Consider the following 16764-nt stretch of genomic DNA (forward strand, 5'->3'; position numbering starts at 1 on the left):
CTACGCTTACACGCTTTTACTTGTTAACTTGTCTAAGTGTGAGATATAGAGTAATTTTTGCTTGCTGCCAGCACTATGGAAAGGTTGCAATTTAATTGGCGTTCGGAACAAGATTTTATAAAGCTCCCACATTAATTCCCTTTGTGCCATTAAACCCATAATCTCTCCATGATAGGCAAGCCTGAGCGATGAGCAAGACACGTAAACAAACACAAACACGACATCCTGCAGTCGTATATAGGACATCTGTTGTTTGTTGTAAAATACCGACACGCGAATGTCGCTGTACGATATCCATAGATATCCTGTGGATGTCCTGCTTGGGATAGCCCACACAAAGTACGCCACTTGGTTCATTTCATCCGAGCTGTCGGGGCGCCTTTTGTTTGGTTACCACGTGGTGACCGACAACGCCGTGCGCCCGGCATATCACCTTACGGCCGTACAGGTCATGCAGAGTCCCAATAGACAAGCGACACCTGTGGCACGCAACGGCTCATGGGAAGGTACAGCGCGTTAAAGCCACTGTTTAAAGCATTACGACAACGACCAGAGGCGGAGGTAGAAGACGAACAACAACATTATCGGTGTGCGCAGCAGCAGCGTCAGCCGGGGTAAACCATAACTGAAGCAGACGACAGAGCAGTGTCCCTCAAAGTTCCCATGCTGCTTGGCGCCGCGCGGTTGGTGGCCCGCGCATTTTTTAAAAATCGTCTACTTCCCACAGCGGCAACACGTGTCGGTATTGCGCGGGCAGTTCGAAGTCCTCCATTATTAAGCAAAAAAAGAAAAAAAGAAAAGCGGTCAGCGGTGACCTCGATAGAAGCGCGGTCGCCCCTTTGAACCGTAATGTCATCACCAATGACGTTTTCTGCTCGTCCTCCTTGTTTGACACTGCGGAACGAGTCGAACCGGAACGCGCGCAGCGATGTTCGAATGTGAATTGAAAAATACCGCGTACAGAGAAAATTTGTGTTAATCATCAAGTTACCTGCTTTCATAAAGAGTTTGGAATTGACTTTTTTTTATGGCTTTCTGAGCTCCTTTAATGTTGATCCATCCTCGCTAGCTACGTTCTCTCATTAACGTGGAGTTTGAAATGAAGGGATAACCGAATCAATTTCAAGCTTGTGTAATCTCTAATTGTCATGATCGGAGCATAGTTCTGAAATATTTCAGTTGAAAACGAAACAGGAACTCACCGTTACGCGCTGGACCCGCTGCCTCTGAGAAGAGGCGCTGGACCAGCCTGCGTAGAAGTATTCTGTGAGCAACACTGGGCGGGTGCAGGCTGCACGTCATTGTGCATTCTTTCTTTGATTCTTTCACGTTTGGTATCCCGTGTCATAGCCTAGGCTCGTGTGCGTGTACGTTTAGCGTTAATTATCAAGGAATGACCACAAAGAGAGGCGGGTCAAGATGTTGCATCAAGGCGTGTGGCAACAAATCAGTTTACACGGTGGGTGTCACTTATTTCTCCTTCCCGAGAGATGAAAAACGGCGTCGCGAGTGGGAGGCAGCGCTGCAGAAAACAACGTGGAACAAATCGACATACAGCAGAATTTGTTCCGACCATTTCACACCTGAGATGCTCGACATCAGAACACGTCTGATGCATGAGCTAGGAGTGTCCGAAGGACGGAGAGTTTTAGCGCCTCACGCAGTTCCTACGCTGTTTCCCGATGCTCCGAAGCAGACACAACGTGGTGCGTTCGCCAAGAGACGACGCAAAGAGGTATGCATGCTCAGTCTTGATATTTGCTACCGTGTTGATCGACACGCCCGATAAATGTAAAAATATCTAGATTGTAGATCAGGCTATGAAGGAAGCGGCCGACGGCGGTTTCTTTGAGGCAAGGAGTCCCGTAGAACCGGCTCATGCTGAGTGTAAACCGCTCGAGAGTAACGCTATTGTACCGGAATCCGTCGGTCAACATTCCACGGGTGCGACTGGAATCCAGGCAGGTAAGTCAGCCTTCAAGCCAGTGCGTACTTATATATACCTTCCTGCGTGCCCACTGTTTGTCGTAACGTGATTTATTTTCCCAATATGTATTTCGTGTGTTCAGGCACGAGCAGTGAAAGCTCCCATCAGCCCGGCCATGTTGTCGAACCATTAGGGACGGTTCTGATGCCCACACTCGAACTGGCATCGTCAACACATTGTGAGGATTCCAACATCCCCCACCTTGCACGAAGCCCTGCACAAGCCACTGTTACATACACACGCACGAGGTCGACACAGACAAAATTCCGAAGGACAAACCGTGGTATGTTTAGCTTTCAAGTTCTACAAAAGCTGCATGTACATTTTATGACTGTGCTGGACCACAGTGAAGCAAGCAAACAAATATAACAGAGTCCCCATATGTTAGGTACAACAGATGATATTACTGCAATGACCATCACACGTTTGTCGTAACATTTTCATATGATGTCGTAACGTGACTACATGTTGATGTTGTCTGTCTGGATTTTTCGCAGAGCTTTTGATAAGATACCACACCAATAACTGATAGAAAAGTTGATTAGCACAGGATTAAACGCGATGTTAATACACTGGGTTGCATCATATTTATCACATAGAACGCAGCAGGTAGATCTACAGGGAAGCAAATCTGATTACGTCAATGTGTCCTCGGGGTTTCCTCAAGGGTCCGTTTTAGGCCCATTATTATTCTTAGTATATATAAATGACATTAGTTCTAGTATTGATAGCCCAGTAACTATAAGATTGTTTGCCGACGATTGCTTAATATACTGCCCAATAAAAAATACTGCTGATCAGATTTTGCTTGCTCACTGTTGCTTGCACCGAATGGTGCAGCCGATGGGGTATGTATATAAATTGTCAGAAAACAGTTTTTTGTCATATAACGAATAAGAAATGCTCAGCGGAGTATAATTATTCCATACAAGGCTGTACGTTAAGGGGGGTTTGCTCGTTTAAATACCTAGGTGTGACTATACCGGCTGATTTGAAATGAAATGGGATATTCATGTTAAACAAATTTGCTCCAAAGCACAAAGCAGACTATGGTTGCTAAAGCGCAAGCTGGGCCTTTGTACCAGTAATGTCAAACTAACTGCATATAAGACTATGGTTCGCCCGATACTTGAATATGCTGGTGTTGTGTGGCATCCGTACACCGCAGAATTAACAAATCTAATTGAGGGAGTTCATAGAATGGCTGCATGCTTTATCACTTCGAACTACACGAGATTAGATTCTGTGTCTGGCATGGTAAACGTATTGGGTTTAGAAATCTTAGATGAAAGACGAAGGATGGCCCGAGCTAAATTTTTCTTTTTGCTCTACCGCAACCAGCTGGGTTCTGGTAATACTAGGATCTACATACAACCCTTCTTATCTCGCCCTTTATGCTCAAATCACTGCAATGCTGTGAAACCCTTTGATGTAAGGACGGATATCTTTAAATACTCTTTTTTCCCGCACATGATATCAGTATGGAATGCGTTGCCTGAATATGCAGTACGTGTAGAAAATCTAAGCATGTTCTTTAACCAGATGGGATGTCCTCCGTAACACATCTATAGGTTCCTTTTGTTATATTTCTTTGCCGTATTGTACTAGTGCTCTGCTGCTGTTCTGATATCTCTTCTCTGACTTCATTTTGTTGTATTTTATTTACTGCTGTTTTATCTACTCATCTTCTTTTAATGGCAGTACTGTGATTGTTGTACACCTTGCATGGGACAGGATGCCCCCCCCCTCCTGTAACGGTCTGTAAAGACCAAGAGTATTTGAAAATAAATAAATAAATATGATGTAATGCATCAAATTGCAGGTACCCAGGCAGGTGCCACAATCATCCACGTTGGTACTGCCACCTACACCGAAGCAACATGCGGAGACTTCTGTTAAACTCCCTTACCTCAGTAACAGTGATGTTGACGTGCATGACCCAATCTCGCTTGTGAAGACAGCGTAATGGAGTAAGTATATGTTCATGTGTAACTTACATCTATCCTCATCTGAAACAAGGACACTTTATTATCCTAAATGAAGAGGCGACGATGGAGAGACAACAAGGATAGACATTGTGAATGTCGACTTTTATTAGCGAGAAATGGCAAAGGGAAGGAAAACCGCACTAGGGTGTCTGCCCCTCCTCCACCGTCGTCGTTGACATGGTTGGGACTTCCTAGTGCTGGCACCTCGAGGCACCCGCCGTTTTAGGTTATATTAGGTTCGGTTTTAGGTCTTTCGTTCGTTTGGCTGATGCGAACACAGTACAGAGTGCAACAAAAAATGAAAATGGTATGAAAACGCATATACATCCCAGGAATTTAATGCATGAGGCACAAAATAAGAGTGGTTTTCACTGTACCGATCCCACAAAACAAAAAGTATGTCTCTTCCATCGTGACCCCTGGAACCTCAAGGTTTCTCCAGGTTTTTCTGCAGAACAGTATCTCATGGCAGACCCGGCACACATCCTGAAATACATCAGGGGGCATCTTGTCCGTCAAGATGTGTTCTTCCTTCACGACCTTGACCTCCCCTCCAACAAGGTGCCCATAAAACGTGTTATGGCAGTGCTTGATTATGAGGAAGAAAATGAAAATGGACTAAGAGCAGCCCACCACATTTCAAAGCATCACATCAGTAATGCACTTTTTCGCATAATGAAGGTCTAAGCTGCAGTACAACTGTTTCGAGAGGCACCATAGCCAATCCGCCATTTTCACACGATCGCTGTGCGCATGCGCATCCCGCGTCGTGTGCTCTTCTGGTTGCAAACAATGGAACCATAGCTGAAACCATTGCTGAAAACAGCCGTAGCCATTACTACGTTAACGCTGCTATACACCATTTTCCCGTTCCTGGATTGCTTCCGTCAATGAGTGAGGCAATACTTCTCGGCACCAGAAATGTATGAAAGGACCCGGGAATGATAACGAATAGCTTTAGTGCTGGATGACTGCACTGCACTCCCAACAAGCGCCAAGAATCTTCCTCTTCTTCAAAATAGTTGTGCTCAGCTTATTGGTCTGGCATGGAATGACACGGACACGGTTTGCTCCAGGATCATGTTGCATACATCAAACTTTGTACACTCACTTTGTACTCACACTTTGTACAGGGAGAAGCAGCAGGAATGAGCCTCGAAGCCTAAGATGGATACTCAAAAAGTGAATGCACGAAGTATGCTGGAACGAAAGACACAGAAACCGCAGCGCTCCTCACGTGCATTTCTTTTCAGCCAGTAGCAGACGACATTCGAAAGGGCGCCACATCTCAGGAAAATGGTCCATTTGTTGTTATGTCAAGCACGGGGGTTTAGAAGGTTCTGCAACAACAACAGCCTTCTTTTTTTTGGTTTTTAGCTTGTATTCGCGTGGTACACTATTATGTCATCACGTTCTGCCTCTTCACAATCCGAGAAGCACGCTGAAGCTATTAGGGAGCTGCGCCAAGTAGTCGAAGTTATAGTAAAACTCAAAGTGGACCTCTTTTTATTATGGAAGCCATTCCAAGCAGGCGTCTCTATCTCAACTAATGTGATATTGAAACTGAAAGATTACCTCTTGAATAGTGGGGAATATAAATTCGTACTTGCAGAACGATTCCTGCGGGATTGTCTGGAAAATTTATTTTTTGTTGTTCGACTGAAAAAGTCTACGCAAAACGCTTTGTACTTGAACATGCGTCGAATATCATAAGTATCAGCCGGTTGCTATAGGCACCAAGGAACACCATCTACGAGCTTGATGACAGTGTCTACTTAATTGACCTTCTTCAGGACAACATTAAGGAAGTGCTTGACAACAGTGCAGATCATGAGCTACCTGAGCTCCCGGGTGTTGGATCTGGCATTGGCAGTGCCCAGTTTCGTTGCTTGGTTGTGAATAAAATGAATGTGAGGCGTGCCGTGGATCCCTTCTAGAGTCTGCTTCCACTGATGAACGTACTTCAACCATGTTAACAGAATCTGTCCCAGGGAATATGAACAGGCTTCAACAGCTCCCCATAGAGCCCATAGTTTGAAATAATTCACAAAACACTGGGCACATGACCAATGAGAGTGCAGTGTTGTAGAAATTATGCATAGCCTGTCGGCCAGTCCGGAGCCTTAACCTTTGGCTGACATTTCGGCAGGTTCTACCATCGACTTCTACTGGGTTTCAATATTCAAAATAACTGAAGCATCTTTTGGATAAAAGAAACATCTATTTGGCACAAAGCAATTAATTAACGACATGATACATGGTGCATTGCGAATACAAAGTCCACTGTGTTGTTGACACACTGTAAGTTCGAACTTGAAGCAAAACGAACACACCGTTCATTTCTTAATACCGAGGCAGTCTCATGAGTGCGTACCATTGTATGATGAGCATTTTCTTTCGCTGCTTGCAGAGCAGGAAGCGCTTGTGTGGCACGTAAGTGTAAGTAATAGAAGCATTCCAGTTCCGGAGTTTATAGACTGTTCATAGGATAATAGTCGTGTCGAGAAACAGCACAACACGCATAGAATCACAATGACGCATGAATAAACCCGCGAGCATATTTCTACAAACTGTTCTGTCAATTGACGCCACCAAAACACTGAACACAAGAGGACGCCGGCCGAGACGAGCTCTTTCGAAACTATGCTGGAACGGCCACCAGGACACTGCACGCACATGCGCGAGTACCAAATGTGATTTCAAAACATCGTCGACCAATCGGAGCGCGCACACAGTCACGACCAATGAGCTTGCAGCGTTGTAGGTGGGCGCAGTGGTACATATTCTACAGCCATGTCCTCGGGTACCTGAGGAGGACTGATATGAATGTGACCTACCCAAGTACGGTGGTGTTAGCCGTGGTGCAAGAATGGGAACGGATTTTCAGGGAATCATATGATTCGTATAGTATTACTAAACTTCGACATCTGCTTCAGTGCTTGCACCGACTTATTTGAAGCACGCTCACAAAGGCACTGCCGTGTTGGGGTTCCCACAAGGGTGTCATAGAACATTTCTGAGGAAGTTTGCTGGCGTTCATCTTCAAATGTACCTCAGGTACGGGAATCAAAACCGTGCACAAAGTTCGTACAGCAGCAGCACCTGTGGGGCTGTCAACCTACCATAAAACAATATACATACCCTATTCCCTTGCTGGTGTCCAGTAAAGCTGATAATCTCGAGCCAGAATTCAAATGTGCACATCATCTCTCCCATAATCATCTCACACCGCCACACACTCACCATAGTTTTGGCGCTCTATGGCCTTTGCTGCCTTTGTGCCATTAAACCCATAATCTCTCTTTCTCTCACTTTTGTAAGCTGCCCTATTGTATATTTGTTATCCATAAATTGTCCATTTGTTGTTGTCTATAAGCTGTACATTTGTCCTTGTTCTGAATGAAGAGGCATCAGAAACCGTATGTTTGGATGGATAACCGATGGATAAATGGATGGTACAATGGATAAATGGAAATGGATAATCGAACCGATGAATAAAAGCGAGACCATGCAGACCTCTTCATGCAGATACAACACACAGAAAAATAAAAATATAGAATAACAGAGTAGGCTGATTAGGCAGCTTAGATTATGTCGACGCTCAGACAGTGGCCTATTTCTTTTTGTGCTCTTGAAAACTAGTTTAGTGGTCCCCATGATGCCACTTGTCATCTAAACCACACAGAAGAGTTCATATAGTCAAATAGTTTCCACCTGTGCCATCAAGGTGCCCTGGTGCACACTACGTTGGGGAAGGTGACGCCTAGTGACGCCACTGTTTAGAATTATGGCGTGTTAGGCAGGGTTTCTCTGTTAGTCATCATGGTTACACACATGGTCAATGAAAATTGTATCAAGAATCTAGTGTGTTTGTTTGTATTTAGCAAAGTTTTGTGCTTTAAATTATGGTGTGTGACGTTCCTTCTGGGGGTAGCGTCCGTCTCATCAAAGGCAATTTGGTAGGAGTATCTAAATGTAAACATAGTCTTTTATAGGAAAATGTATGGGTTGTACTGGAAAGCAACCCTTGTATAGCAAAGTGATAATGAACCAGAACAATCGTATTCCTTACAAAACGGAAGATCAGCACCACGGAAAATCATAGATATGATAAGAGCGAGTTAGGAGAAAGGAACACTTTTCCTCAATACTAGGAGGCCACACTGCATAAAATTATTACTGATAAGTCAAAATTCAATTCCCGAATATCGATGTACCAATAAGATACTGATACTCGTGAAGGAAATATCTATGTTCAGCGATATTTAATTCAGGCAGTGTGGCCTTCTAGTACTGAGAAAAACTGTTCCTTGCCCTTTATCTAATATTAAATTATGCGTAGCTGATCAAGTTGGGACACTTTTTCTGCAGTCTGCCCTCAGTTTTGTGTGTGAGTGAAGTGTGAAAACATTTTCAAAGCGTCTTAACCCTGCCATGAAATGATAAGTGGTAAAAGAACGGCCAACGGTAAAACGGTTTAGCTCGAACATTGGTGGTAGCTGTGTCACTTGAAGGTTCTCATCAGAACAGCTCTGACAGTCTATTTGTAGAGCCTGAGCAGTTTTAGGGTGAAACCCGATTTTTACCTGCCAAAATTGCCCTCACCGAAACGTCTGTAGGAATGTATACTGTTTGACAGCACACGCAATTATGTCAGTCTTTGTACCAAACCAGTACAGTTCGTTTGAGTAATGGAGCCCGATTTTAGCATGAATTTGCACAAATTTAGAGCACAGTTTTGACCCCCCCTCCCTTTGGCTGGATGGTACCATATTTCTGTACTGTGTCCGGGCTTCTAGGAAACAATTCCGGGTCAAAAGTATAAGCTGATGGTTATTAGATGAAATGACGATTATTGGTATATATTACCACTTATTTTCACGTCTTTGGGCGAGTGAAGGCTTCCGTCATGTGTGAAGTGGCCCCAAATGAATGTGTTACATACACACCAAGACGATCAGAGTATTCGTGTGACAGGGACTGGTTGTATATAAAAAGTGTATCAGGACAAGTAGCACCCACCAATGCTTGCAAACTAGTGCCCAATAATGCAAAGCACTTTTGCACTAGGTCTCAAAAGGCCTAACCTAGACAATCGTCCTCATCAACCTAAAGCCTAACTCATCATCACTTTTCTCAATAGTGAGAAGAGATTGTAGACGAGATGGTGTTCCCCTGCACGAGACCTGATCAGCGATGACTGAATGTTGAGGTCGGCCAGACGTCCTGGGGAGCTCCTCAACCTGTGGCCATGTTAATGCCTGTAGCCGTGCCACTGATTTGTAAGCACTGCATGTTATTAAACTCAGTCAAACCACAGTCGAAACCACACACGGTCAGAAGAATCATCCAAATACTTCGAGAAAGTTATCTCTGCTGTAGCAGTGCGGTCTATGTTCATGTGAGATATTGGTTCACTAGAGGGAAGCAACATCTAATGTAACCACAAAGCTTGGAGCACATGGTTGAAATGGATATAAGGCAGACTCGTGTTATCTGGTTACGTTCGCTTCTTGCGAGGGGTGGTAGCACCGTCGGAAAATTGTTTGCTTTGTTTACTTCGTTTGCTTTCCTCCCGTGTTTCAAGGAAGTGATGTAATAGGTGCCAGCATGTAGAACAGCCCGAGCCCGCCTAAAGGGGAGCAAAAAAGACACCTTTCAGTAAGCAAGAATGTGGGGGAGGAGGGCACAAAAGTAGCAAAAAGTAGACGCCGGTACTGCCTAGTCTGTTATTGTACGGAATGCCCAGTTTTTGGCCGTGCGTGCAGAGAGAAATGATTTTCTTGCATCCCCCATAGACTTCCATGTATGGAAAGTTTGAGAAACTTTGCAAAAAATCAGTGAATCGCTTCAGGCCTTCGAAAAGATGTCATTCCCTAGATAAGCTCGAGAAGAACATTCTTGTACCCGTTTCGTGTAGAAACTTAGCTAGGTTTATGAGAACCCTGTATTCCCCATAGACTTTCTTAGCAAGTGAGTCTCCCTTAATATTTGAATAAAGTAATCAGTGTCCTTGATGCAGGATTGGTACCTGTGGGTGGTATGCCCTTGAGGAGATGATCTACAATGCTAGAAAATTTTTCAGTGGCTGTCCCATCAAAAGAAATAAGTGTCCAGGGATTCTTGGTCGAATCATTGGAAACATGTATAATATGCTTGGTTTCGAATTCCACGTGAGACCATATCCATGAGCGCCGCATCAACCTTCTTTGTGCTCTTAGACTTGCTCCATGGGGTCAGAGTCGAGAGTTTTGTAAAACATAGCACAAACCAATTGCAAGAGCCCCTAAAAGATTCCTCCTTCCTCACTGATTATAACAATTACACCACCTTTATCGACACTCGCTTTTACAATGCTTTTACTACGCTTTTACAATGCTTAATATGGGAAAGACTGCACTGCTCAGCTTATCAGATTTGGTTTTGTTGTGTGGTACGAGGAATCGTCGTATGTGGTAATGATATGCTTTTGGTATGCATTTATGCATATATTTTATGCATATATTTGGTATGCCTTTTTTGTGGTTAGGTTCGGGAGTGAAGTCGGATGGTAGCTTAAAAGTTGTGACCAGTTGTGAATAGAATGAAAGGCCATGCTTAGGGACTAACAGTTGGTAAGAGAGGGATGATGAATTTGCAGCGTTTTTTACTTGTAATATTCCTTTCTTGATGATAATGCATTCTTCCAAGGTTCTGAAAGCTTCTGTGAGCTTCGAGACGTCCTCAGCAACACGCCAATGGTGTTCTCATGGCGGAATGATTGCAAGGTAATTTTATCAAAAATTATTTTCTAAAGCACAATTTTGAGGTCAAAAGTACACCATTCGACAAAAATTTGGCAAGTACCAAGGTTTTGAACCATGTTAAATGTCACCTCATTGCTCCTTTATATGTTGTGTTCATCCTATTTGTTACATCCTTGCACCAGAAAACTCCAAATTTCATCCTGTTCATTGATTGAGCCTCTGCAGTTTAAGTGCCAACTTGGAGGTTGCTTGACTGTCACACCCTGCTGTTAGCATTACCATAGTTGTCAGTCATTTTTGTTAACATTGTGAAGAAAGGACAATGTGCACTTACTTACCTTTGTCAGTCACGGAGATCGAAAATGCTTTGAATTACTTTTCCTGCACCTTTTGTTTCATGACAATATTCGGACAGCTCTCCATTATAACTTTAATTCAAGCCACATAGTGCTGAAGAACGAAGATTGCAGTGAAAAGTGCACGTTGAAATCGAGCTAAAAAGCTGTGGAAGGTTCTTTCCAGTGACAGAAGCATCATCATTTGGTACGTTCGTTATCAGGGGGTAGTGATTAAAAGTAAACGATAGTATACAGTGCAATGCATCCAAATTAGTCTAAAGCTGTTGATGCATTCTTGTGGCATGAGGGGAAAAGATCAGGTGTTGTTTTCTTATCGTGTGGATAAGGTGTAACACTACATTGTTATCTGTATCTTTGCCCATTGGCCGCATACCCATGTACCCATTGACTGGCTCATAAGACAACAGCAGTTTTTCATACCTGCTTTTTATTTTTTTAAACCTTGATCTATATTCCAGTTTGCACAGTAAATGTTATGTTAATTCCAGGCAATGTGGACAGGCTGTTTGCAGCTTGTTCACCTGGAAAAATGGCCAACATACAGGCAAGCAGCAAAAGCCAATCTACGAACCATCAAGCCTACCTTTCCAAACAGTACGGTGAAAAGCCACACCTGGAAGCGGCAGCACATTGTTGACGCTGTAAGGTTGGCTCTCTTTCATGGTGAGGTGCTGCAGTAGTATTGTGCTACCTGAGGTGCTTTACCTAGTTGTGCCATTTATTTTCATTTCTTTCTTTTGAACCATCTTACCTTGCATAGTGGTGCCCACACTGAAAATTGCTGTCTTTATAGTCTGACTGCTCCTGGAAAGCAAAACCCTGCAGTAGCAAAATGTTAAAGCACTATCTCGTAAATACACAATATCTCTGTTGTGTTGCAAAACAATGCAAAACTCTGATTGCTTAAAATTAGAGCTGTGTGAATATTTGAAGCTTCAAATTTGAATTGAATAGCTAATGCTAAACCAACAGTATTTGCAGGTGATTTTGAGAATTCACAGTTTTCGAATATACTACAGAAACGATGTGTAGGACCTTCGTCGGCACGCTTTCACATCAGCATTCTGGGTAAGAGCAAGGGAGACGCAAAAATTTGCCTATAGTAAAATGTGCTATGCTGTAGAAGCAGTGCGTTGCATTCGATGCTGACCTGAAACATAATCTGCTCCATTGTCATCCTCGTCATTGCGTTCCGGATGGCGGTGTCTCGTCTCTTGTTCGTGAATTGCAAGCTGAAACCGAAAGCAGGAGCTTAGAATACTGAATGTATGACATTGAGTTGTCATTTCCTTCACTCGACCAGTCACACTAGTATTGGTAAGGGGTATACCGAATGGGCTACTTACAAAACCAAAGAAATCTGCTGGAAACCCTGTCGAAAATATGAGCCACGAATCTGCTGTAAATTTGCTGCGACCAAAAATAGCAGAATACAGCGGGAATGCTGTGCACAGCGGTTCCACTGTAAACAACAGTCCTGTAGCATTGTGCTGTAGTCCTGCTGTAAGCAGCTGTGCAGCAGTGTTGTGCTGGAATTTTGTTAACACCTCAAATGTTTTGGCGCATTATAGCATTCGTCGCTGCTACGCCATAAAAATCATCATCATCATCATTAAACACCACAAACACATCATTTTGCTGCACAGCTGCTGTAGACAGCAGCAGTTCGGTGTATATGTGCCATGGTAAACATTGTGTACAATTTGAGCCAAAAGCTGATGGAGCACCACGGTGTCACATTTCTCCATTGGAGCAAAACACCATCAGCAAAGAGGAGTGGACATACATACTTTCCTAAATTACCTTATGGAACCCTCTATGTAGATATTTCCAAAGTACCACGTACATCATCACGTATATATCATCACATACTTCCATCCACTGGAAATGGGTATATATGGGTGAGAGGAACTTTTCTGCTATAAGTGCTTCCATGGATCCTTCTCCTCTGATCAGGACAAAACCCCCGTTCGTAGACTAGGACAACAAATTCCCTGTACTCCCTGTGTGTGTGACTTCCTGTTGTGTCTGTATGTTTATTTAACTTTTTCAAGTTACATAATGAATACACACACATAAGTATTCGCCAACTGCACACGCATGGTGACAGCTTCGTTAAAAAACTACTCGCATATACACCTCGAGCAGTGCAAGCCTTGTTGCTCCCAAACTGTCCACTGCGTGTCGCCACGAACCAACCCAACACTCCTTCCCCCTACTGGTTATAAAGTTAATGCGAAGATTTCTTCACCTCCCTGTCAGAGATGGTTCGTACTGTATCTGGTTCTACAGTACAGTGGTTTACAGTACAGTTCCACCAGTAAGCCAAGGTGTCATCTGCTGTTGTTGTCATTTGTACATGGTGTACATTTGTCAGGCGGTGCATGGGCGCCACCTGAGTGCCAGTAGCTGCAACTTTTTTTTTTTTCGTTTCCTGAACTGATTTCTACTGTAACATTGTACAGTGTCTTCCAAGTTTGAATTTACTGGTTGATACACTTCTCTTTAAAGGGACAGTTGCTTCCGGAAACGCATCTATGAGACCGATACGACTGCATTTGGCTTCGGCCAACAGTTTTCCTGACTAATTTTTTTCACCCAAAAAGTGGTTAGATATTAGAGTGGTTACTAAGCGAAATTTAAAGCCCAGCGCCGCCTCCGCGACTGCAGAAGCCCCAGCGGCGTGACGGCACTTGATAAGTGGAGGAGTGAGAGGGTGGCACGCAGAGGAGGAAAAGCGCGCTCCTGTTGCTCTGGGCCAGGTGGCGCGAGTGAGCAGCAACGACAGCGCCCCAAATTATGCAACAAGCGGTTTAGCAGACGACGCGGCACTTTCAAACACACCGTCTCGAGTTGTTCGCACTTTTCAAGAAGCATCGCTTTTTCTGTGGATTTCCTACAGGTTTTGTAGCTTTCCTTGGCACCATACCGTTTGAAACACAATGCAAAACCCACTGATGAAACGACCTACTGTTGGGATCCGTGGCCGTTTGGGCCCGAAATGGTGCTGGCCGGCTACAGAATGATGTTTTCTCGTTTTTCCAAAGAGGGAATTCAACATCCGTCTTCTGCTCTCGTCATGTATTCCATCGAATAACAGTGAAACTACATCAGTATTTTGCGTGGTTAGTGATCCGTGAAGAATTAAATGGTGCTAGTTTTGAAATCGACTGGAAGGGATACGACCGCCCCTTTAAAGTGATATGAATTGGTTGTTATGGGAGAGTAAGCACACATACACATACAGTACTGTTCACGTATTGCCACTTTTTACAATTCTTCATGTGACTATTCGTGAAGTGTACAAGAGCCCATGTGTATGTAAGATGTCTATAGGCAATATGTACAGCTTGGGACAAAAGTTTACGGAACACGGCACTTGCGTATTTCTTCATAGGAGTGGTCTCGTGCTAGCTATCCGGATGAGTTCAAATAAGAAACGGGTGACCAGCTATTCTATCTATCTCTAAGCTAGCTGCTAGGCTAGGCTAGCAACTCAGCTGCTAGGGTGTCACCCCAGTGGAGAAATGCGACACCCCGGTGTTCCGTAAACTTTTGTCCCAAGCTGTACATACGAATGATTCGCACTATTGCATAGGGCCATTCGGTTGTCCTGGTGACTTCGTGTTTGTCAGCTGCTGTAGTGCAATAAAATATTATGGTGTGACTGCCAACAGTACCTTGTTTGTGTTTCTGTATGGCTCTTGGTGATGGCAAGTCTCACTAAAGCATGCACTATTTCTAGTTTTCCCGTACAAGTTTGATGCTTTGCAAGGTCGAGTATCGAAAGATGTGCTTTGTCTGTGATCGCTGTCGACGCTACCTTTCATGTGAATTGAGGCTTCTCTTCAAAGCAGACGCGTGCTCCTGAGGAACTTGCGGCGCACCTCAAGTAGTTTGCAGTACAGACACGTGGCGGGAAATAACTCTTCTGTATGTTCTTATCGCAGAGAACTGCTACCATGCCGGTCGAGTGTGTGGTTTGATTTTTGTCGCTGCCTTGCATCGTCGACGTCGATGACGACTGCTGATGTACTTCAATTGTTCACGTTCTTAGGCAACTGCTTGTGTTGAGTTCATCTGTTGTGTGTTTCAGTCTCAGAATAGTTATTTTCTATAATAATGCCGCATTTAAAAGTGATATTCCTAATTAGCCATCAGCTTCACGAGTTTTCGATGTCTGTCCAAGTCGTCTTTGCAAAAGAAAGACACGTTTTAGTGGCCGTTTTAGCTTAGTGCGGCGAACACGCCGACACAGCATTTCGCTTTATTATGTAGCCGAACGACGCTGTGTGCTCAACACATGGATCATGTGGAACTGGCACAAACTAATGTGAGAACTGCCATTCCGGATGGTTTTGTTTGAACTTGTTCCCTGGCAGTTGGGAAAATTACTTTCATTTTATTTGACTTTTATTTTATTACTCATTATACAGTTCTGTAAATTTATGCATTACGTTACTCATTACTTTTTCATGCTTGGTAATGCATTATGAATGTCATTACTTTCATCAAGTAATGACATCACTTAGTCATATAATTTCTGCAAAGTCACTACTTACGAATGATTTCATCGAGAGATGAGAGCAGCATGAGTAATCTGGATGAGCAGTCGTAACAGTAATTCAAAGAGACTCCACTTGGTCTCTGTCCTCCTCCTCCTTGCTGACCTGGTCAATGGAAAAGGTGGCTGGGAGAAGCCACCTTGGATATTTTCCTTGCCTGCACCTGGCACAGTTTGTAGCTGAGTTTTGTAACCTGAGTTTTGAACCCCAGTAATGAGTACTGTAATGTGATTACACATTACCCTGGCAAAAAGTAATAGCATCACATTACTCATCCACAAACAGTAATGGATTAGCATTACTCATTACCGAGATGGTATGCTTTACCGGTAATAGATTACTCACACCACCTCTGTTTCCCAGCATCCGGCTTGTTTGGCAGGCTTGCACAAGATACTCAAGGAAAGTATTGAAGTAGCAACAGTGGTGGTGCATTGTAGTAGTAATTGGTATTCAAGTATTGCAAGTTATTTGAATGGTAAGTATTATACTGGTAACTGAGTATTATTTGTAGCTACAAAAAAGTAATTGAGTGGAGTACTACCTTTAAATTAAAGTAGCATGCTAAATACTCGCCAGAACTAACTCGTTACCAAGATACCGTAAAGTTATTTGTATACAGACAAAGCAAAGATCACGGAAGGTTTTTGTTATTATTAGCGGCAGCTGTTTCGTACTACAGCGTTGCGTGTCACCACGGTCCTGGTGTCACGTTGAGCGTAAAATTTCGAGCGTCAAGAGGGGCGCATGCGCAGTAACAAGTCGAACCGAAGACCGCCCGCGTATCACGTGGTTTGAGCAGATGTAGTAGTGTTGCCAGGTGGCTCGCGGTTTCTTGCGTTCATGGAGTGCTTCATACGCGACCATGTGGTTCGCCTTGCGTATTCATGTTCCGTGTGTCTCGCGCTCTGTTTTCACGGAGCGTTCCGCGAAGCGAACTACACGCCATATGTGGATCGGCCTTAAAGGGGTCCTGAAAGCATTTCCAAACTGGTACATCACCTGGTACATATTGATCTACCCCCAACAACACAGTGTCATCCCAGGGATGTCCTAAGAGCATCATGCATGGACGGGGGTGAATCTGATCCTCAAATCATCCTCAACATGTGATTTGAT

The 16764-nt window shown here is 43.8% G+C and overlaps 1 protein-coding gene across 1 annotated transcript; it reads left to right on the forward strand.

The window, feature by feature from the left end:
* Positions 1-1049: 1049 nt before the first annotated feature.
* On the forward strand, positions 1050-14754 carry LOC135388767 (THAP domain-containing protein 5-like). Its single transcript, XM_064618545.1, has 7 exons — positions 1050-1735; positions 1806-1965; positions 2070-2270; positions 3810-3957; positions 9119-9257; positions 10666-10742; positions 11569-14754. The coding sequence occupies exons 1-4, from the start codon at positions 1394-1396 to the stop codon at positions 3884-3886; spliced, it is 780 nt and encodes a 259-aa protein (XP_064474615.1). The 5' UTR covers positions 1050-1393; the 3' UTR covers positions 3887-3957; positions 9119-9257; positions 10666-10742; positions 11569-14754.
* The last annotated feature ends 2010 nt before the right edge of the window (positions 14755-16764 follow it).

This window comes from Ornithodoros turicata, chromosome 3 (genome assembly GCF_037126465.1).
Source record: "Ornithodoros turicata isolate Travis chromosome 3, ASM3712646v1, whole genome shotgun sequence".
Classification (NCBI taxonomy): domain Eukaryota; kingdom Metazoa; phylum Arthropoda; class Arachnida; order Ixodida; family Argasidae; genus Ornithodoros; species Ornithodoros turicata.

What these genes read in the sequence shown, in the direction of transcription:
- LOC135388767 (XM_064618545.1), top strand. Translation starts at nt 1,394, where the DNA reads ATGACCACAAAGAGAGGCGGGTCAAGATGTTGCATCAAGGCGTGTGGC. An exon ending in CCAAGAGACGACGCAAAGAG is followed by an intron (nt 1,736 to 1,805) that starts GTATGCATGCTC and finishes AAAAATATCTAG; the next exon opens with ATTGTAGATCAGGCTATGAA. An exon ending in ATTCCGAAGGACAAACCGTG is followed by an intron (nt 2,271 to 3,809) that starts GTATGTTTAGCT and finishes ATCAAATTGCAG; the next exon opens with GTACCCAGGCAGGTGCCACA.